Consider the following 23,798-nt stretch of genomic DNA (forward strand, 5'->3'; position numbering starts at 1 on the left):
TGAGCAAAAGTCCCTGCCTTTAATGTTCAAGTTTCCCAGTCTATATGTGAACATCATTGTAGAAATGACTTTTTGCATGACTTATACTCTTTAGCTGTGTCTACACTACAGAGTTCTGGTGACAGAAGTCACTGTCGACAGATATTTCCCAACAGAACCTCTGTCTACAGAACACCTCCACACCAATACAGGCTCCCACGTCAACACCCTCTGTTGACAGAGAGCAGCCAGAGTGCGCATCCCTCTGTCAACAGAACAGCCAACCAGAAACTGCAAACAGGGCAGCCCAGGGAACTGGAAAGAACTCTCTGTCAACAGAGAGCCCCCTGGAGCATCTTCACAATTTTTTGTCAACAGAGGCTCTATGCCTCATATGGTCAAGACAGAACCACGCCAGGAAAACTGCTGTGTTCTGTCGACAGATTCTCGACAGAATGCATTTGCAGTGTAGACACTCCCAAGTTTTGTCCACAGAAGGCCTCTGTTGATAGAACTCTATAGTGTAGACTCAGCTTTTGAGTGCTTACATTAGGTGTGCATATTTGTGTCATTGATTGGTACCAGAAGTTTCTCCCCAGGCGCATCTATAGGGAAGTGGTTCTGGCAACCTTTGGAGTGGCACTGCAATGGCATGGAATAAGGGGTAAAACGCACGCATGCACGCACGCACGCACGCAGCGTTTCTTCTTCCCACCAGTGACGGTACATCAGAATTGCTGGCTTCAACTCCTGGAAGCTCTCTCTCCTCTGTTTAGTGGCTCTTGTGGATCGATCTCCAACCCAGTTTTATAAGTTATTTTACCTAGAGTTTGTTGTCTGTAATGGGACATTTCCCGAGGGATGGGGCACGCCGTGGTCTCTGCCTTTCAAACCTCGTGTATTATGCAGGCTCCCTATGTCCTCCCACTGGTTGTCTGTGGTATATCTTGAAGGGGCACCTTAATGATAAGTGCAGACGAGAAAGGGGATGCTGACGTCCACACAACAGCTGCCCAACTAGATTATCTCATGTGTTAGGCTCTGCTGTGTCCTGGTAAGGTTTCCTCTGCTACAGGTCCTTTGGGCACATTCAAACAGTTGGTGGTAGCGACCTTCCTGGCGCAAGTGCTGATTGAGGACAGGCTCACTACTAACTCACTCCACAGGTTAGAGACAGCCCTGGGTTTGACATGGTTTTGCTGAAATCAATTCAGCCGTGAACTCCTGCCTCTGTGGGTACTGCTTGGAGCCCCCTAATGTGGATAGCAATCACTTGAAGAAGAAAAGGCAGTAACCGTTTTTGTGACTGGTGTTATTTTGAGATATGCTGCTCAGGTCCATTGCACAACTCACCCTCCTCCCCACTGTCAGAGCTTCTGGTAAGAAGGTGTTGGGAACATAGCAGCCTTCACACATGCCATGGTGGTGCCACTCCCCTACAGATGCTACCAGGGAAAAACTTCGAACACAGGTGCACATGGCAAGCACAGACACCTAGTGTGGAATGGCTATGAGCAAGATATCTTGAAGAACATTTGTTACAAAAAAGCAATTGTCTTTTTTCTAAGATAATACGGGCTGCCATTATGTTAAATTTGTTGTTTTAGATGGAGATATGCAGTGTCGTGCAAACATCCTGATAACAGAACTATTTGATACAGAGCTGATAGGAGAAGGGGCTTTACCATCATATCAACATGCCCACAAATATCTTGTACAGGTAAGAAAAATGGTTATAGTTAGTGCCAAATTAACCCTTGGTGTAAAGCCTTTGTCTTCTATTGCACTGCATGAGGGTTGAACTTGGTCTGGTTTATTAAATTAGTGAACCAGTCAGTTATATTCTAACTAGGTAAATAATTTGTCAGAAATATGTCATTTATTATGAGCCATTTTGTTCTTCTTTATATTCAATGTTTTATATAGTTTTAAATTGATGATTATAACTTAGTGGGTAATTGCCTTCAAAATTTAAGGTAGAGATATCTTCAAGTATGGAAGTAAAAATATGGCTATAGCTCAGACTTGGTGTTAGTGTCTGTTGTTATAAGTATAGCATGGCATCAGTAAGCACTTAACAAAAATTAGATCAGTAAGCCTCACAGCACCCCTATCAGCTAGTGAGATGCACGTAAGGTGGCAAACAGACAAAAAACTGAACGTTTCAGGAAGAAATACTTAAGAGTTAAAGAAATCTTGGCTGCCAGTCTTGTACTTAGTCTATGTTTTCCCTTACGTTGCACTACCTTTCCAAATAAGTTATTTTATTAGTAAGTCAGCTTTGTTGAATGCATTTCCTCTTTGTTCTTAAATGCTTAGGAAGGATGTGAGGCAGTGCCTCATAGGGCAAGAGTATATGCCCAGTTAGTGGAATCCAAGAGAATGTGGTCATGGAACAAGGTGTTTCCTGTTCATGTCCAAGCAGAAGATTATGAGAAAAGTATCATCTTCCCTTCAGAAATGGAAACCTGTCCTGGGGTTCCTTCTGTCTATGATATCCAACTAAACCAGGTACCTCAGAGTGACTTCACTGTCCTCAGCAATGTTGTGACTATGTTCAGGTAAGGATCCACTTTAGTCATAGTAATAATAAATAAAATCTTCATGCTTTCAAAAAAATAAAATCAGGTTACAGTAAACGCTTTCATATCCAGCATTTTGTCATCCAGAACTCTCAAATAACTGGTGTTTTAACCAGTTTAAGTAAATTTTAGTTACGTTTTCCGTAAGTACAGTATTGTAAAAGTAAATACAGCAAATACAGTATGCGTTTACAGTGTACAATACTACTGTTGTTGGTAAATAAAGTACTCTCTACAGTTCTGTTTCTTAGTATCTAATCTCATTTTTCTTTAATATTGTGCATTGCTAGTTATACCTCTTTATTATCCAGAATATTTGAATAGCCATCAACCTCCCAGTCTCAGGACTGCTGGATTTGAAAGCATTTGCTGTATTCAGGTGAAATACTTGATGGCAAGCAAAGTTTTGGTTGAGCCGACATTGAACATTTAATAATTCAGTGACATTTTTGACAACACATTATTTTCTTCTGCTGAAATTCAACATACAGTGTTATCTCAGTATAACAATTTTTACAGCTTTTAAACTGTCTCAGTACTATTTGTATAATGCTACTAAACCCATCTCTACCCACATTTATTCGTTTCTTGCCGCATTTCTCAAAACACACACTCTTAAGGCCACATAACAAATCTGAAAGAAGGTATGTCATTTAAAACATATTTGAGTACAACTGATGCTTTTCTGTGCAGTGTGGATTTCAGTAAACAAGTAAATAGCTCCTCAACCTGTTACACAGTGGAGTTGGAGCCCATAAAATCTGGCATGGGACAAGTGATCCTTTCATGGTGGGATATTGATATGGACCCTTCTGGGACAATAAAATGTACAATGGCACCATACTGGGCACAACCCGCCTCTCATGATGTCCAAGTAAGATCTTAATATATTTTCATCATCCAATTAATTACATCCCTTTATTTAAAACGGTTTTCTTTATTTCCGCTGCCAGAAGTGTGGTGGCTTGCTTTAGCAGGTGGCTCTTGAAGTGTAACAACTGGAGTAGCATTTGGTTTATTGCTAGATTCTAAATACACCCATTAAATAAATGTTAACCAGAAAACTCACCTGTTTTAAGACCATTTTCACTTTCATAATATGGAATACTAGAAATTTATCTTTTCTCTTAACCATACATTTCTTTATATTAGATTCTTGCTTACATGAAATAAAGCTTTCTGGAATGATTGATTTTCTTAGTTTTAGTGTTTTTGCCAGGATGGGGATTATTCATGTGTTTGTTTTATTTGTGGCATAAAAATCTTTGTAGTAAACCATTAAGGGTAATGTTAGCCAGGATTATAGCTGTGAATTTATACATCAACATTGCGTCAATTTCTGTGACTCACTATCGGAGGATAGACTTGTATTTCTGGGAATGCATTTAATATTGAGACAAGAGATAACCTTTATTCCTCCTTCATTGTTAATTTAATGAAAACAGCTGCCTGAATTCCCTCTGTATGGAATAAAAGTTATAAAGACAGATGTGATAATGGCCCTCTTAGAAGCCTGCATTGTTCCATAGGGATTTTCAAAATGTAAACATTTTCTGAAACATTTTTTCTAGAAGATTTCCAAAATGACAAATGTGGTGCAGTTGGTTGCATTGTCAGGGCAATGCAGCCAGCCAGCAAGCATTTAGAAGTGATAATAGGGGTGTGGGTGTGTTAGATGGGAGATAGTGGCCCTCTTTATAAGTGTTATTTTATGGATATGGGGTTACTTAAAAATAGTGGTTAGCAATGCAACAAGATTTTTGTCTGACATCCATTCCATTGGGCATAAGACATCTTCTGGGTAAGCATTTGCTTACTGTACCAACCTCTTTCTCAGTGCTATTGAAATAGGATAGTGTTGGCCAACACTCATTGATTTACTGATGCAGGTGGTAAATGAGGAAGGGAAACAATACGAACAGATCATGAACATTGATAAAAGAAAAACAATAGTATTTGGAGATAAGGAAATAAGAAGGAAAACCAGTGTAGATGGGATTGAACTAGAAAACATAGGGAAGTTCACGTATGGGGGGAGCAACATGACGCATGATCTAGACTGTAAGAAGGAAATAGTGACTAGAATAGTGAAAGCGAAGAGTGAGTTTGAAGGTGGTGGATAAGATCTGGAAAAGCAGCAAAGTGTTTAGCATGGGAACAAAGCTGAATGTCTTGAAAACTTGTGTATTCAGCAGCATGTTGTATGGATGTAAGATAAGAGTGATAACGAAAGATTCAAAGAGAAGGATATTGGCATTTGAGAGGAGGAGTTATAGAAGGATCCTGAGAATAGGATGGATGCAGAAGGTCACCATCAAGGAGTTATATAGGAAGATACAGCCAAAAGAGAACCTACTGCAGAAGCGTAAACCACACAAGTTACAGCTATTTGGGCATATCTGCAGAATGAACAACAAGCGAAAAGTCAAGACTCTGGTATTCAGCATAATGGAGACTTCAAATAGGAGAAGCAGACCCAACAGAGAATGTGTTGATGATATAGTAAGTTGATGCAGAGCTAGTCTACAGAAACTAAGCCACTCCGCACTGGGCAGGGAAAGGTGGAAGGAAATAGGGAGGCATCAGACACCAACAGGCATTGAGCCCGTGGTGGCTGATGACGATGATGATGATAAAGTTGCAAAGCTGTAACTGTGCTTACTGGAATAACTTCTGTTTAAACTAAACAGGAACATTTGTTGTTGAATGAAGGTAATTTTTGTTTATTACTTGCAAACAAATTACTTGGGTTCCTGTTGTTCAAACCTTTCCAGTGGCGAGATCATTGGATGCAGTGTGTGTATTTCCTTCCAAAAGAAGAACCAGTTCTTCAGGGTGAGAACATGTGCCTGACTGCATATCGTGATGAATATTCCATATGGTATAAACTGCAGAAGGCCAGGTAACTAAATATGAGAGAGAGGAGCTGGTGCTCAAACTGTGGCCTGAAATAATAAGTCTCTCCTGCTACTTGTAAAGCCTGGATGCTTTTTTGGGAAGGATGATGGCAAGAACCTAAAATCGTTATTTCATCATGTCTCATATAACACATGATTGAAGTTGTAGGTTCCTAACCACCATCATGGTGTATAGGATGAGCATGCTAGTAAATAACAGAAAACCAGCTGGCGGAATTAGAGGAGAAAAATGTGCACAGCAGCTAGAGCGCAATTTGAGCTTCTAAGGGACCATACCTAGTTTCTAGTATTTAACATTTCTATCTTCTGTATTCTGTAACAGAGGAACAAGGATGTTCTTGGCCACTTTTTCTCAACTCCTAACAGTCATTCATTTAAACAGTAATTAATTCGGAGAAGTCATATGGCCTGTGTCATCCCGGAGGTAACAATAAATCACATTTGATCTGTAATTCTTACAATAAGCTTAGAAAGCCAGGTAAATGAGGAGGAGAGCCTGAAAACAGTTAGGCCACTTCTTCACATGCACGATCTTCTGAGGACAAGGGGGCTGCCTGAAGGAGGGTTTCTTTCGGGGGAATCCCTGTGGGCCATGCGTCTACACGGCTGTTTTGGAATCCGGAAGTGCTTCTTCTAGACTCTGAATCGTGGTCATATGCTAATGAGGCATGGAAATTTACATCCATGCCTCATTAGCATTTTCTGTGCTGCTCGTGTATATACAACCCATGTGAAAAGTGCTCTTCCAGAAGAACATATCGCATCATCTGGAGTCCATACTCTGCTTCCAAATGAGGAGGAGCACCTTCTTCCAAAAGATTCTTCTGGAAGAAAGCATGTGCAGACACTTGTGGATCACTGCTTTCAATAGAAGCAGTCCACCATGGTGACAGCCAGCCGGAGTGCAGAGACGCTCCAGGCAGCCCCAGTGGGGGCTTCTATTGACTCTGGATCGGGCTGCTTTTAAATCTGCAAAGACCCAGAGACCCCATGACAGGAATCTGAGTGTGTGGAAGCAGGCAGCCCATGCAGGTCTGCCAGCCACACACCCCACAAGGCCCTGTATCACCCACTGAGCCCTACAGATGGCTAGCAGGGCAACACCCATGCCTCCCAGGACAGCCCCAGGGAGCCGGCTGAGGGCACCCAAGACCCCAACCGGGTTCCCAAACAGAGGCCCCCATCCTGGACAGAGCCAGAGCTCCAGGATCTCCTGGGGCTCTGGCGTAATGAGGAGGTGTCGTGGGACATGACGGGGCACTGGAGGAACACCCTCACCTTCACGTACCTCGCCCAGGGCCTGGCTGCCTGAGGTCACCCATCCCAGACCTCTGAGCAACTCCCGTGCAAAGTTAAAGAGCTGTGCCAGGGCTAGATGAGGGCCTAGGACAGTGTCCACTGGTCCAGTCGGGCCCCAGCCAACTGTTCCTACTTCCAGGAACTGCGGGACCTCCTGGCGGGTATGACACCTCCTCACCCCGCACCCATGGAGACAGCTGCACTAGAGCCCCCTGTTGCACCAGAGGGGGAGGTGGGTCCTGCCTCAGTGCCCAGCAGCCAGGATGTGGACCCCCATCTGGTGAGGAGTCTTTGGAGGGCTCCCTCATAATTGAGCTGCCCTCTGAACCAGCAGCCAGGCCACCTCCAGCTGGGTATCACCTGACCTGTTTGAGGCCACCTCAGGTAAGTGCACGCCATGGCACATCCCGGGGGCAGGGAACTCACCTACGCTCCCATCCAATGGCCTGACCCCATATGGCCCATCCGAAAACGCAGCCCATGTTTGTGGCCATGGCTGCAGGCAACATCTGGCTCCCTCCTCCATAGAGCTCCCCACAAGTGTGCCGCGCCCAGCCCACTGGCTCCCCAGGCAGGCACTCTCCCGTGCCCAACACCCCCCCTCAGCCTGTTCCCGGGGGGAACCACGATGGACAGCACCACCACCAAACCATTGTGCTGTACAGGCTAACATGCCGGGAGCAAGGGATGTGGCTCTGGGGGCATCCTTGGGACATGCCCATCCCTTGGGTTCAGGGTGGGGGTAGCCACCAAGGGGGGCTGGGGGCATGGTACCCAGTGTCCGGATGTGCCTCTGAACCCGCTTCCTCTCCCCACACCCCCTGTTTTACAGCAGCTCCGTCTAGGGGAAGGTGAGCCAGACGAGGAGCCTGGGGCCTGTCAGCCCCATCCAGGCCGGAGGGCCTGCCAGTCCTGCAGCAAGGCCTGGACCAGACTACACAACCACCCTGCAGCACAAAAATGTGCTGGAGGGGAGGCCCTGGATAAGGCCAAACTCAACTGGCGGTGGGACGTATGTGGGGAGGTGGTAGGAATGCTCCGCACCACGTGCAGGGCTCTAGCTGACCTACCCCCAGCCTCCCCTGCCACCCCAGCTGATTCCCCTGAAGCCCTAGCTGCCCTACTGCCCCCAGGCCTGTCCACAGCTGCCCTGAGGAGCCTCGGAGCGTGACTCATGGCCACAGCTGGCCCTGTGGAGGGCCCCCTGCCCTGCAAACTCTCCCCCTCTCACTGAGGCCAAGCCTATGGCCAACGGCTCCTAGCTCTCGGTGCTCCCGGCCGCAGCAGTGCCCCGATGGTGACCACACACCTGAGGCAGGAAGTGCACCGGCAAGCACCAGGGCTCACAGTCCTCAACCTCATCCCTTGAGTAGGGCCCCCTCCATCTCTGTCCCATCCCCCATCCAAGTTCATATGCCACTGTTCCCTGACCCCCATGTACATAGTTGCGTAGGTTCTGGTTTTACATGTATATTTATTATTTCGTAAGTACTATTTACAATTGTCCCTATCATTGTAAGGTTTGGTTTATATACAATATTACAGTTTGCACCCCTCCGTGTTCCTGATTACTGTGGGGAAATGGTGTGGGGGGGCTGTGGGGGACCTCTGGAGGGGGTTTGGGAGGGGGTCAGTACTCCGCTTGGGTGAATGCATCCCTGAGCGCCTCCTGGATGCGGAGCCCATCGTGGTTGAGCTGACAGTTGGGGGCCACGGCAGGCTGCTTGTACCTGGTGGCCAGCTCCACCATCTAGCCCTGGAGGGAGGGTCCCCTCACGTGCCTCAGTGAGGTTGTGGAGGGTGCAGCAGGCACCCACAATTTGAGTGATGTTCTCCACCCTCACATTGAGGCACGTGAGGAGGCATCTAAACCTCACCTTCAGGTGGCTGAAGGCATACTCAACAGGATACCAGGCCCGTGTGAGCTGGGCATTGAACAGCTCCTGGGACAGGGTGAGGCAGCCTGTGTATGGGTGCATTAGCCACAGCTGCAGGGGGTAGGCTGGGTCACTCATGAGGCAGAGCAGCATGGTGACCTCCCCAGCATTGCGCTCCCACTGGGGGATGTAGGTTCCAGCCACCATCTGGCATAACAGGACAGAGTTGCAGAAGATGCACACGTCATGTGGTCTGCCTAGCCAGGCCACACAGATTTCTGTGAACCTCCCCCACGAGTCCACCACTGACTGGAGCACAATGGAGTGGTACCCCTTGTGGTTCACATAATGGTCACCATTGTGGTCCGGGGCCATGATGGATATGTGCGTCCCGTTGATTGCCTCAAAGCACTGAGGGAACCTGAGCTTGACAAAACCCTCAACAATTGAGTCCAGGTCCCTGATGTGCAGCAGCCTCCACACCAGGATGTCATTGTTGGCTCCTGTGACCTGCAGGGGACAGAGAGCGAGCATGCTCGTAGGTGTGCACACAGGTGCCCCTGCCCCCTCCCCAGCCCCACCTCCCTCCTTGTGGCGCCCTCCGCCCCCTCTCCCCTGCTGGGGCACCCCTCTGGCAGCAGCCGTCAGTTGGTCCCCCAGGGCTAGGTGTACCCACCCCCTGGTCCGTGCCCTCAGCCCCCTGGTCCCCTCCCACCCATCCCCCAGCCGGGCTGGGGCCTGGAGCAGGGCTTTTCTCTAGATGGCAGCCCTGACAGTGGACATGCCCACCCCAAACTTTGCTGCCCGATGGACTGGTAGCTGTCCAGGGTGGACAGTGTCCCGATTGCAATGACTATGCACTTCCTGACAGAGAGAGCTGGCCTCATCCAGGTGTCCTGCCTTTGGAGAATGCAGGAGAGCTAGCTGCAGATCTCCAGAGAGGTCGTCTCCATCATCTGGAAATTCTGCAGCCAGCGCTCATTGTCCCACTCCCGTATGACTACCAGTCGGTGCTGGTGGTGTGGGTCCATAAGCACAGGACAGCCAGGGGGGCATCCCGCATGGGCAGTGTGGGGTCAGGACCCACGGGTGTGGGTTTTCATCTCCACAGGAGGCCGAAGAGGGTGACCAGGAGGACAGCCAGCGTCTGGGTCAGGGCAGCCCAGTTGGTCTGCGGCTGCTGGGGGTCCATGACTGGTGGCTGGGGCAGTCAGCACCAGGAACTGGCTCAGCCTTGCTGCGAGCAGCACAGCAGGCCTCAGCAGCTTGTGCAGGGAGGGGCTGCTTGGGAGGAGCCCTTTTAAAGGACCGTGTGGCTGGCAGTCTTGGAATGGCTCTCCGGCCATGCAAGCCCATCCGTGGCATTTTCTGCCCCATCCTTCCGGAACAGCATCCATGCATGTGTAAAGACAATTTTCTAAAAGAAGGGGTGGCTGTTTTGGACCTCACTTAACATGTGGACACAGTCTTCCAGAAAGTTGTCTTCCAGAGGATACTTTTCTGGAAGGTTGTGCATGTGTAGAAGCGGCCTTATTGTGTTAGTGCCACATTTGACAAGAACACCAACCTAATGGTGAAGATAGAGGCAGTCACTTGTAATGACAACAGGAGTCAAGATTTTTAAATATAGATACCTAAAATTAGGCTTCTTTGTTCTTATTTAGGCAACTCTATTAAGAGCCTAATTTTATGACAAGTTCTGAGCAATTGGCTTCCTCCATAGAAGTAGGTAAGATGCTTATTCTTTTCAGAATGAAAGCCATTTAAAGGCTTGACCATGTTGGTTGCAAAAATACAGAGCCAGATGAAAATTACTCAGGAAAGCATGACTAGTAAACTGCCATATGGTACTCTACTGATTAGAATACACACATTCACTGATTTTCAGCAGCATATAACTGATTCTGTACTCAGTGTTTTTTCGTGAGAAACAAAGTGGTTGAAGTAACCTCTTTTACCGGACCAACTTCTGTTGGTGAGAGACAAGCTTTTGGGCTTGCAGAGCTTGATAACAAGTATCTCTCACCAAGAAGATTGCCACATCCACTTTTTCTTTCTACTATCTTGCGACTGAGGCAGAAGACAAGGTTTCTCATATTTTGTTTTAGAAACGAAGAGGACAAAAAAGATGCCTGTGTTGGGAGTCCTCTTTGTAGCTGTCAGGCACATCTGCTTTGGAACAGGCCACGCTTTGGAGAGCTAAATGATCAGAACCGAACAAATCAGTACATCCAGGCTCTGAAGACAGTGAGTGAGCTTATTCTACCACTCATGGTGACATCAACTCTTCCTCTCTCTTGCTCTCTCCCCCAGGGTGTCCATGTGAATCTTTCCACTCCAATACATCACTACTGGGTGGATCCTGTTCCTTTCCTACGGAAGTATGTGCTGTTTGCTCACAATGCACACTGCATTTTGTCTGAGCTAGAAGCAGCTTTAAATCAGACAGTCCTTAAATATCTAGTATGCTATTTTTTTTGAATTGCATATGTCCACAAGACTTATAGATGTGAACCCATTCTAGTTCAGCAATATATTTATTGAGAGTTGTCACTGAGACACAGACAATCTTTTAGTAACTGCAAGAGGAAATGAAAACGTTGGTTTTGTATATGTGAGATGAGTACTAAGTTCTCTGCAACCTGCTTTGGAGGTGATGATATAAACCCTTGTGGTACTCCTCTTAATCTTCTTCTGAATTTCTTCTTGGAGAAAACACTTGCAGGTGATACTGTTCGATTTGCTTTGTTTTGTAGCTCCTGAAATCCCTGTCTTAGACGAATCTTTAAATTTTGGCTAAGTTTCAACAAACAAATGTAGAAATTCTTTATCTGAGCATTTTTAATCGGGAACAAAAACAATGCTGACAACTTGTTCTATTTTCTGCAGGTGCTGAAAAAAGACAGTATTTGCCTCTGCATCAGTGACGGCAGTCTGCTTCCTTTGCTGGCTCACTATCTTGGAGCACAGCAGGTACAATGCCTCACTGCTTCCTGTTGTTTTCCTGGTCTTTGTTTCTTAGATAGATGTTTTCAGTCCTCTGGAACATTTCAGTGTTGCTTTGTAGTAATATTTGGGTCCAATCCTCTAGATTAGCAAAGGAGGTGAGCTTCAGTGTATGTAACAGCCAGACTTGAGATTGTACAGCAGGACCAGCTGCCATTTTTTGTTACTTATAACCCAAACAGTAACCAGAGGCTCCATATGCATCCAGTGCTTCCTCATTGATGCATTTTGAGTTACCTATCTTGCTGTTACTTTTCTCCCAGGGAAATTAATATTAAGTAATTTTCTCCTCTTGTTTTTGATTACCATTGCTGTGCTATTCTGAGGTGGTTAGGTTTATGCTCTAGTGAGAAATGATGTGTAAAAGTGAGAAATAGCCAGTACTTAAAGTATTTATTTATTTATGTTACCTACATATTACACATCCACTCCTTACCCAGTTCCTCTCTGCAGCTGCAGTTGACCTGTTGTGATGACACTAATTTCATTTTCTGAAAGGGTAATTCAAATTGAAACATAGGTTGTGTCTACACTACAAGATAAATTCCATTTTTAATGAATTTGAATATTGAACCTCAATATTATGAGTTAGAATAAAGCATCTACAAAGCTTCTGGAACTTTGACCCAACTTTTTTCTGTGTTGAGTCTCCGTGTCCCCATTGCCAGCAATGTTACTTGCAACTGTTGAAATTAACTTTGTTAAATTGTGTGTAATAAACAGCAAGGATGATATCCCAAAAATGAATGGTGATTAATTTCAGTCTGTAAGGTAGTTTCTGAAAATCGTGCTGTAAAAAGTAATCCCCTCATTGTTAAAGGGGAGCATTCCCTGTTCAATAGTGTGTTATTGTCTCTGGTTAATACATACTGAACACCTGGGTTTGCCCAGAGTGCTCACACATTTTCACAGCTGCTTGCAGTTGCTAATTGATGCCTAAATGAACAATCTTAAAAGATGCAGTGGGAGAAAATGCTCAACACTGGTTTGCCATGTAGACAGAGATCGCTAGCAAAAATAGGTGAATGCAAGTATTTTGCTTTTATGTGGCTGAAGAATGATGTCTACACTGCTTAGTTAAGTGCCTGGCAGCCCCCTCAAAGTCCAAATTACACACATGGTCTGGCATTATTCAGCGAGCTTTATTTATGACTCATCCTGGGTGGACAACAGGCTAGGTGTGCACCTGTCTTCCATTTGTGAAAAACTCATTCTGGTGCTATGGAGGCTTATATCATGAGTCTTCTGAGGCACTATAAGTGTACAGTTGGGTGTTGAGTTCTCCAGTCATGACTAATAGTGGAAACAGTGGCACAGCTATGGAGGAGTCAAGTGGCAGTTTCCTGCAAATTTCATGTGCAGTGTGAAGTAATGCTGTCTCTGGGCATGGCAGGTGGGAATATGCTTCATTTCCTTTGGAATACTCAGATACATTAAAAGATCTTCCAAGTGCACCATACTTTTGGAGCACGTATAGTTTAATAACAAGCTCAAAAGAAGAACAAGTGAAAACAAATAAGATGTTAAATATAGCAAAAAATTGACTAGGTCTAGACTGGTGGTCCATAAATGAAAAAGTGTGTATGATGTGAGGTGTTTCAGTGATATTTCCAACTAGTACAGTAGGATGACATTAAACCATGCTCATGTGGTGAGACCCAGTATGTGAGAGCATTGACATTTGTGGTCAATTGTAAGTGCCCTACCTGGGTTTCAGTTGCCTATTGGAATGAGACCAGAAACCAACACAGTGATGACAGAGAGGTAGCCGTGTTAATTTGTATTCTGTCAAAACAGAACAGCAATCATGTAGCACTTTAAAGACTAATAAAATAATTTATTAGGTGATGAGCTTTCGTGGGCAGACCCACTTCTTCAGATCATAGCCATACCAGAACAGACTCCTGAAGAAGTGGGTCTGTCCCACGAAAGCTCATCACCTAATAAATTATTTTGTTAGTCTTTAAAGTGCTACATGACTGCTGTTTTGTTTTGACATGATGCATTTCTTGGCCCACAGGGAGTGTGATGTGTCCTTCCCAACCCCAACTGTAGCAGAATCCCTAGTCTCTGCTTCAGTAAACTGCAAATTCCAGAATTTGTTTAGTATGGATATTTGGATTTGCAGTTAACTGTGGTTTGCGTTAATGAGGTTCTGTTTCAATTTAATTTTCCTGTATGGAAAGACTAGAACAAATATCAATGTATACAGTCAAAATTTTTTCATTGGGATATTTATGAGCATATTACAAAAGCATATTTACATAACACTAAATATGTATGAAGTCATTTTTAATGAATTTTGAGTGATTTAATGTGATTGATTATAGGGTATTCTCTTTAGGTATTTACAGTAGAGAACTCTGCAGTATCCCATTGTCTTATGGAAAAAGTAAGTATTTTATCCTTTTACTTAAATAAGTGGAAACTCTAGATTTCACAGGCTCATGGTGTCCAGCACACAAGGCATAACGGATAACTAATGATGCTTTTGATTGTATTGGCAATCCAGAGACAAAATCCACTTTAACATATTTACTTATCCAATTTCGCAAGACTTCCTTGGAAAAAAAGTTAATTTTCAGTTGCGTAATATACCAAAATAGCATCAGTCATTGAATTATTGCATTCCATTCTGGTGCACTTGCCTTCAGAGCCCCCTCACTCCAAAACAGTCTGTCATCCAAAAGCAAATCTGGTATAATTGGCAGCAGTATTATCAGTACTTTGAAGCTAGACCATCTGTATATATGAGAGGTCAGATAACCTACAAAGTATCAAGGTGAGTGTCTCCTTGGAGGTGATAAGCACCCACTATTGCTATTATTTTAATAGGAATGGAGAGTGTTCAGCATCTCACAAAATCAGGCTCATTATTGTATGTGGAGGTGAGACAGCATTCTTCAATGACTTCGGAGATGGGTTTGTGTTTTGGGGTCTGACACTGGCTTGCAGTGTAACTGTGACAAGTCGCTTTCTCTGTTTCCTTTTCTGTAAAATGTAGCTGTTAGCATCTACTTTTGAAAAGTGCTTTGATGTGTAAGGAGGACTGTTAATCATGCATTCTGTATTGGTCCACGTTTGGCTTAGAGAATTCAGGTGGTGTCAGTAAGTCTAAAAATTTATACAGTGGATTTTATTGACCTGTGATATCTGATACAAAGGTTCCTTTAGTAGTAAGGCAGATTATTCTAGTATAGTAGTATCTCCTATGTTTGTGGTATGTATGGAGAGAGCTATCATTATTCACATGAGCTCCTCAAGATTGTGAGGCACTATGAGGAAAAGAAATCTGGGGATAACGTCATTTCAGACTGAGATTTGTGACTACATTTAACACTAGGACCATTGAAATTGCTGTATTCGGTCAGACCCTTAGTCCAGAATCTGGTCTGTAACATCAGTCGTCACCAGAAGTTTCACAGTGAGGTGCAAGAAGCCCTGCAGTAGGTAGTTGGAGGATAGCCTGCCTCCACATGAATTGATTGATTGAATCCCTGAAATGCAAAATGTTGATATTGTCCTCAACTGTAGCGGGTATATCCTTGCTAACTCAGAACGTTATCCTGAGACATACAAGTCTCATGTGGAAAACATAGGAAACCTTTCATATTTGCACTTTTCTGTCTGCAGTGTCTTGATTTTAAAAAAAGTAGAGTTTTCTGTGGTGGGCTCCAGGGATGGGATACTCATTTGTCTTCTAATGTTTAAATGTTAAAATGAGAAACGAATACTGATGATAGCCAGTTGTAATGTTCTTGTAACAACATACAATTCTTCTAATAAGTAAACAAAAGCAATCTTGGCTGTCACTCGATAACGAATAGAATGTCTTCATATCACCCTCCTGTTTGCGAGTCCATTGAAGGCTGATGAGCCCAATTCTGGAGCTGCAGATCCTATCAAAGAAAAGGCAGATGTTAGTAGCTGTTGGAGGGGTGTGGATTTTTGACTCTTTTCATCTTTTCTACCTCTCTTTGTCTGCACTGAGCAGGACCTCTCAAATTGTGGCTCACATGTTACCATTCTCCACCGACGACTGTCTTGGACAAGATTCTCCGAAGTGTCGTCACTGGTGCTGCACTTTTTCACATGTGCCTTCAGCACATCTTTATATCATTTCCTCTGGTCCCCACCACTCCTCTGTCCAATCCGGAAAAGAGACTCTGTATTGGGAGGTGCTGAGCAGACGTATGAGCCACATGACGAGTCCAACGAAGTTGTATTTGTGTATACAGCAGACCCCCAACTTATGCGGTGGTTGCATTCTCACATCCCAGCATAAGGCAAATTTCCCGTGCAACTCATGGGATCCAGGAAACTGACGAGGGCAGGTGTGATTGCCCACCCGGCTTCCCCCAGCTGGGAGAAGCCATTCTGGGCATGCTGTGGGGGAAGCTGGGGAGAAGCCACGCTACTGCAGCTGCACTCCCGGCTTCGCCCAGCTGTGGGAGCCAGGCAGGCAGACAGCCACAGAGTGGCTTCAAGTTGCACTGAACTCGTATTAGCACACGTTAAGCACTACTGGAACTCATGCATTTTGGGGGTTTGCTGTATGTGTGTAAATGCAAACGTGTATATGCATAGATGCATATAAAATTACAGTGGGGGTAGATATATAGTGATTCTTCTGTGTATAGTAGGAAGTCTTCAACATAAACATACACCACATAAACAGAACACTTACTGAAGCCTCTTGCAATGTTTTCTGGTGTTTCATGTCTTAGTGAATTGTCAGGTATAGGCCATGATGAAGGCCAGATAACAGATGTATTATAGCAGTGATTTGATCTGGTGTGACATAGTTTTGACTTGTTTTGTTTGTGAGTGATTAAGACTAATCTGTAGAAGCATCATTTTAACTAAAATAAAATCATGCATATTTCAAAAGTATTTTCCCTTGTGAGTATTAGATTAAGGTTGTTCCAGGTCTGGTATTTGTTTACTGAATGCTCACATATTGAGAAGAACCACTAATTAGTTTGGATTTATGATTTTATCTTCCAGTTTGTGATTTGCATCTTCAGAACATTCTTTAAAATAGTAGCTAATTCAAAAATTAAAATATGAATCCCTCAAAGTTGTACTAGAGGAAAAGGTATAAATTACTTGCTTTTCTCTTTAAGATATTTAAAGCCAACCAGGTGGGAGATAAAATTAAAATAATAGAGAAGCGTCCTGAATTACTGACACCTTCTGATTTGGAAGATAAAAAGGTAAGTAATACTTGCTCTGTTTATGTACAAAAGCTGGTGTAATAATAAATAGACTGGAAAGTAGCTTTTGTTTCTAATGGAATAGAATGGCTCCAATCAATTGTGCTAAAGACATAGTTATCTATCCGTTCTCTTTATGTTCGTGCTGAAGTAGTGAGTTCAGATTCTGTCCCACTGGAAAATAAATCAGGCCTAGTCTTCATACAAGTGTGTGTTTGTGGTAATCTTTCCCCTCACATCCCTTCAGTTTGTGTTGCCAGTGATCATTGTCCTAGCATGTTGATTTCACTGTGCCATGCCACTCTTTACATCCCTGTACTGACTCCTCCTTGTCTGTTTCATCAGCTTAATCTACTTGTCCTCATTTTTGAGACCCTTCATGGCCTATCCTCATTCTGCCTATCCTTTTATTATTCAGTTAAGAAGTTAATTCCTGCATCTATTTGGCCTGTGATGCCAGCCTCCATCACCCCCTTGTTACATCTCTAAACAAGCACCTTTGTAGATTCTACCATTCTGCCTCTCATGCATGGAAGGAGCTTCTTGTAAACACCTACAAGACTATCTCTTGAACCTTCAGAAGCCTCCTTAAAATTTTCCTTTGCCGCAATGGCCACAAAAATATTGACATTGGTTACGAAACTGGTGTGCTGATACCGCTGACTCTCACTTTGAGCAGTATTGTTCCATTTCCTTGTTGTCCTTCACCTGTCAGTATCTACCATCATCCCCCATTTTATACTTGGGTTCTGAGCTATTTGTGCCAGGGGTCATTTCTTTGTTCTGTATTTGCATAAGATCGAGCACAGTTGGAGCCTGGTCTATAAGTAGGCCTCCTAGGTGTCACAGTATTAATGTACAAACAGCTATGTAGTGTACTGATTTATTTTTAACCACACGAGTTATACAACCAACCCTTAGTATGTCAGTAATTCTACTGGTATAAAGGTACTTTATACTTGCACTAGAATTAACTATACTAGTATTAGCATATCTGTACCAGTATATGTGCAGTCGCACTAAGAAGTTAGTTAAAGACAAAGTGAAACGACTTTTGTATGTGGATGATCCCTACATGGAACAGCGTTTTGTAAAATATCCTGAACTTTCTCTAGAAGTGATGTTCACTCACATCCTTCAGTTCAAATACTGCAGATTATTAGAACTCTTTACATTTAAATTGTAATTAAATTTGCCTCAGACTTAGTATTATAGTATTATTGTTTATTGTTGTATCGTATTGTTTGCCAATGGAGCTAAAAAAACAGATACACTTGCCTATTTTGCAATACAGAGAATAAGCAACAGAAAAATGAAGCCCCACTTTTGTAGCCACCTGGATGGCTTTAAATGCTAATGCTGCAACATGATAAGTTAGGATCCTGTAAATTGCTTGCTTGAGTCTTTATTCTTTTTTTAAAATGTCTTTACCTTTCCTTTTTGTTAAGGTCTCAGTCCTCATTGGAGAACCATTTTTCACTACAAGCCTGTTACCATGGCACAATCTGTACTTCCTGTATGCTAGGACCGCTGTGGCAATGCACCTCACAGACAGTGTCACCATCCTGCCACAATCTGCTTCCCTTTACATGATGATCGTGGAATTCAAGGTCAGATGGTTGGAATTCAGCAGTTTATAGTCAAAACTGAACCAAGCTGGCTCTCTTCAACAGTATTTAACATTTCAGGTTTAGTCGTTTTCAGCATAGCAGTCTTGCTCCTGAGAGTGGAGCAAAACAAGAGCAATTTGAATTCTCATATTGAAGGTAGCTGATGTCATTTCAGTCATTCCTTATCTTGAACTAAATTTATTTTTATTAGAAGAACCAGTTAAGTTTTTAGCAGTCTACTTTACAAATTCATCAGGAGCTATCTTTCAGAGAATTAAAAACATTCAGGATGGAGGATTGCATTTTGGAAGACAAAACAATTTAAACACTCATGTTTTTGTCATTGGTACTGCACAGTAGAAATAAAGATGATTAGTTTCTGTGAAACTGGTGGGTTTTTTAACAGTTAAATTGTTTTAATATTTTCAAATGGACCTATAGAATGAAAAGAAATGATTGGAAATATATCAGATTTCTTTTCCAATAATTACTGTGTTCTGAAAAATGTAAGTTAAACTATAAATGACACTTTTCAATTATACCACTGGGCAATCTTCAGCACCTTACACTAATTTTTTAGTTAAGTGTGCAACGTTCTAGTGAGTGGTGCATCTCAACCTTTTCATATCGTGGATCAGATCTTAAAAATTATTTTATGTACTAACTTCTCTACCTTTTCTATTTTAGGAATTATATATGTTGCTTGTAACCAAAGTAGATTAAAAAAACACACACACACATAGAGAAGTGACCAATTTATAAATTAGAGGATGCACACAATCATGTTCTTAAAACTTCCTTTTCAGTATACCAGAAGAAGGATGGCCCAGGTTGTTGCACTTCCCTAGTACTTGGGAGATCTGGATTTAGCCTTTATTTTACAACACATCTTTATTTACCTCCCTGTACATCTCCAGACAAATGTACCTTGTCACTGTCATGTACTGTCATAAGGAGGGTAGAAAAGCTATTCACGCAAGACAGCTATAGTTCATTAAAAGTGTGTCTTCTGTGCATATCAATAATCTAACTAATCCTTAATATTTCCATAGCAGTTAGTCAGCGCTGCCTTTGTCTTCACTATATAAACAGCTTTTTAGCCTGAGGAAAGACAAGTTGTTGAAAGCAATTAATGTGTCAGATCAAATATGGTGTTATAAAATAGAACATTGCATAGTATTAATGTGTTGCACTCACACAAAACATAAAAACAGATAAATGAGTTTTTTTCCATTAAAAACAAAAGGTGCATAATAAAATGTTGCAGACTTAGGGTTATATCTTCTGTTTGAGACACAGAGGTGCACACAGCCTTCCTTTGCTCGCAGGGGTAGTTAAACACACACCTAGGGCAGGATAGTCTCCTTACGCTTCTTGTACCGTCATCTTCGTATCCAGCCATTTGATATTTAACTCTGCAGCCTGGGAACGTATCAGTGAAGTTCAGGCCTATGTAAACTGACTAGTATTGGTAATCTGTCTGCTATGGAAATATAAGTCTGTTTCTGGTTAAACAAAGTATATTTTGGTAGTCAACTTACCCTATAAATAATCTTTAAACCCAGAAGTAAGAATAGTTATTTGGTTTAGAATTTTTTATCCACATGACTTTAAAGTAGAAATAGCCCGTATGTTTCCAAAATGACTAATGATTTTGGGTGTCTTAATTTTTGGATGCCCAGCTCAAGACTAACTGAAAAGGCCTGATTTTCTGGTAGTGCTGAGGTCCTACCTCTGAAAGTTGAGCACTTATATCATGTATCAAGTTAAATGCTCAAAACTAAAACATTGACAATCATACTCACTTATGAAAATTTAACTTGGACTGTACAAATTTCACTGCACAAGAAAGCTCTGTAATTTATCAGGCCTTATTGTGCTAAAATAGTACAGGTTGAACTTCTGAAATCCAGAATACAGATGTTGGTGGACTAGATTGCTCCAGCAATCAGGAGCAGAGGCCAGCTGGGAGTCCTGTGGTGATATCCTCAACAAAGGCCAGGCAGCTTTGGCTGGGGCCAAGCCACACCAGAGGGGGTCAGGGAACTTTATCTGGGGCCAGGAAGCTGGTGCTGAGGAGTGGTATCTGCAAGCTGGGACAGGAAGCCGGCAGTGGCTGAGTAGCAAGAACCACAGCTGGGGAATGGGAGTGGGAGCCAAGGGGCCAGTGGTGGCTGAGGATCAGGAGCCGAAGCTGGTAGCAGTTGGGGAGCAGGAAGCAATTGAGAGTGGGCTACCAGCCATGACTGTGCTGACAGTCTGAAGGGGAGCCCTGGAGTAGGACCTTCCCTGGTGTGGCAAAATCCCTGAGGGTGCTCGACCAGGGAGATGCAACCTGTAGTTGAGTCCTTCTTCCCTCCTTCAGAAAGTATGCTGATTTTGGCCTTTTCTTCCTGCAGCATAGATGATTGGAGAGCAGAAACCATTGGTTCTTCTTCGAGTGTCCCCGTGGGTGCTCCACAATAGGTGTCGGGCTTGCCCGGCGCCGCAGATCGGATCTTCCAAGCAGTTTCTGCCGGACCGCGCATGTGCCGGCGCGCGCCGCTCCCTTGCGCTCTCCTGGCCATGTGCGCGATCCGGTCCCCGCCAGTTCCTCTTAACCGCCGTCGGCTGCAGACGGAATCCAGCTAGGCTAAGGCCAAGTTAGCGTATTCAATAGGCTTTAACTGTTTTTCTTTAAAGTTTTCAAGTTCTTAGGCTACTGCAAGTTAGCCGGTTGTTATTTTTCAAAAAAACAAACAAACAAACAAACAAACAGCAAGCGGGACAGCTTTCAGTCCAGTCCCAGTAACAAGCGCCGGAGGCCAGGAGCATAGGGCCATCAGCCCTCCTGCTGCGACAGGCTATCAGAAGGGGAAAACAGCACAGAGAAGGTGCTAAGTACCCGTTTAACAACTGAAAGACTCACCAACAACGTCCTCTTCAGGATTTAAGAAATGTGAGTCCTGCCGAGAGGCAATGCCAGCGTCTGATGGGCACAGTCTATGCATAAGGTGCCTTGGGGAGTCCCATGTTGCACAGAAATGCTCCTTCTGTGCAAAACTAACAGCCAGAGCAAGGAGGGACAGGGAGATGCAGCTTAAAATGCTGCTCTTCGACAAGGCCCTCCAGCCAGACGTGCCAGAGCGGCCGCAGCAGGAGGGACCCTCCGGGGCCCATAAAAGGAAAGCTGCCTCCCTCACCCCATCAGCGCAAAAATGGAGGAAAGCCTCCCCAGCCCGATCCCTGCCGGCAGCAACAGCGAGTGGGACGGGAGGAGCGAGCAGCCCCCAGCTGCAGCAACAGCTGATAAGCGGCGGCACGGAGAGCCACGTGGCAGCAGCTCAGCCTCCGATAATCAAGCAGCTGCCCCGCACCGCAGCGCCGGTACCGGCTGCACCGCAAGCAGCGGCACCGACCCCCGGGGAACCGGTGGTGCAGAGCGCGCAGGCACGCAGCCTGCAGGCACCGGAGGACACCACACGTGTGGCACCGCCCTCGAGCGTGCCGAGCACGGCACGGACGGGGCAGAGATCCCCTACACGTCAAGGGGGGCGGAGTTACCTCCTCCAGGGAGGGGGAAGGCTGCACACAAGACGACGCATCGCAGCCCCTCTCCAGACAGGGCTGTGGAGTTGCTTTCTCACAGCCCTCCGCTTATGTTGCAGACTCCAACTAGAAGGCAGGGTCCCCCCTAGCCTACCCGGAGCCCCCGTCTCCATTTTTGCAACCAGCCTCACCCTGGCTGGGACCACCTTCACCCTTCCTGGGGTTTGAACTGCTGGAATACTATTCAAAATCGCTCTCTCCAGTGTCCCAGATCTCTCGACGATCTCGCTCCCCCAGAAGCAGAGGGCATGCACCAAGGGAGTGGTCTAGGTCACCTTCCCAAGAACAGTGCCTATACTGCCATGCTATACTACACTTTCACAGGCCTTGGGAGGCAGACCTATCATTGCTCACAGACAACCTGCCAACCTAAAACAAATCCTAACAAGCAACTATACACCGCACCACAGTCACTCTATCTCAGGGACCCATCCATGCAACAAACCTCGTTGCCAGCTCTGCCCACATATACACACCAGCAACATCATTACAGGACCTAACCGGATCAGCCACACCATTGTGGGCTCATTCAGCTGCACATCTACCAATGTAATTTATGCCATCATGTGCCAGCAATGCCCCTCTGCCATATACATCGGACAAACTGGACAGTCCCTACGTAAAAGAATAAATGCACACAAATCAGACATCAGAAATGGCAATATACAAAAACCCATAGGAGAGCACTTCAGTCTCCCAGGACACACTGTAGCAGATTTAAAAGTAGCTATCCTGCAGCAAAGAAATGTCAAGAACAGACTCCAAAGAGAAATTGCTGAGCTACAATTCATCTGCAAATTCAATACCCTCAGCTCAGGCTTAAACAAAGACTGTGAATGGCTGGCTAAATACAAAAGCAGCTTCCCCTCTCTTGGAGTTCACACCTCCAGATCTACTGATGACAATACCACTCAGCCTGCCTGACTGAGCTAACCTCGTTATCCCCAGCCTTGCTCTGGCCTATTTATACCTGGCCTTGCAGATTTCCAGGACCAGCATCTGAAGAAGTGAGTTAACTCACGAAAGCTCATGCTCTAAACTTTTCTGTTAGTCTATAAGGTGCCACAGGACCCTTCGTTGCTCTACAGATCCAGACTAACACGGCTACCCCTCTGATACTATACTGCCATGGTCGCCCCTATCACGCGGGGCATAGACACCATCGGCAATCTACTAGGGAAAGATCCCCACAGACGATCGCGTATCCCCGAGGGCAATTGCGACCGGGGACAGAGACTCAAGCATCTCAGGGGGGACTGGTTATGGAACCCTGAGATTTTCCCTCGCAAACCTCTAGTGAGAGGGTGTACCATCACCAACAGGAACCGGAAGGGTCCAGAGAGACATACCCCAGCGGTTCCTCGCTCTCCTCCCCAGACGAGGCTACGGCCCCGGGGGACGTCCATCCCCCGGACGATCTCAAACAGTTTCAAGAGCTTTTTAAGAGGGTGGCCTTCACGCAAGGCATCCAGACAGCAGAGGTGCAAGAGAAACACCATAAGCTCCTCAAAAATCTGAGACCTCCGGCCTCCTCCAAAGTAGCAATACCGCTTGATGAAGCAATCTTGGAGTCCGCCACTATGATATGGCAGACCCCTGCGACTATTCCGCCTGTCCACAAGAGAGCGGATAAGAAATACTTCGTGCCGGCGAAGGGCATGGAGTTCCTGTTCAGCCACCCACAGCCAAATTCCTTGGTGGTGGAGTCGTCTCAACAAAGATC

At 44.7% G+C, this 23,798-nt stretch overlaps 1 protein-coding gene across 6 annotated transcripts in view; it reads left to right on the forward strand.

Moving 5' to 3' along the window:
- Positions 1–23,798, forward strand: part of PRMT7 (protein arginine methyltransferase 7) — a 53,344-nt gene that overhangs the window by 15,160 nt on the left and 14,386 nt on the right. For 4 of the 6 annotated variants that reach the window (XR_012647467.1, XM_075008728.1, XM_075008729.1 and 1 more), the window contains 9 exons: positions 1,587–1,699; positions 2,299–2,540; positions 3,255–3,435; positions 5,336–5,463; positions 10,764–10,902; positions 11,545–11,628; positions 14,006–14,053; positions 16,788–16,877; positions 18,326–18,487. Coding sequence is in view for 5 of the 6 variants with exons in the window: in XM_075008728.1 (XP_074864829.1) it covers positions 1,587–1,699; positions 2,299–2,540; positions 3,255–3,435; positions 5,336–5,463; positions 10,764–10,902; positions 11,545–11,628; positions 14,006–14,053; positions 16,788–16,877; positions 18,326–18,487 (1,187 nt within the window). In the remaining variant the exon portion in view is untranslated. The remainder of the gene's footprint in view (positions 1–1,586; positions 1,700–2,298; positions 2,541–3,254; positions 3,436–5,335; positions 5,464–10,763; positions 10,903–11,544; positions 11,629–14,005; positions 14,054–16,787; positions 16,878–18,325; positions 18,488–23,798) is intronic. The other 2 variants (XM_075008730.1, XM_075008732.1) reach the window with 2 other exon arrangements.

The sequence above is a fragment of the Carettochelys insculpta genome, chromosome 14 (assembly GCF_033958435.1).
Source record: "Carettochelys insculpta isolate YL-2023 chromosome 14, ASM3395843v1, whole genome shotgun sequence".
Lineage (NCBI taxonomy): Eukaryota > Metazoa > Chordata > Testudines > Carettochelyidae > Carettochelys > Carettochelys insculpta.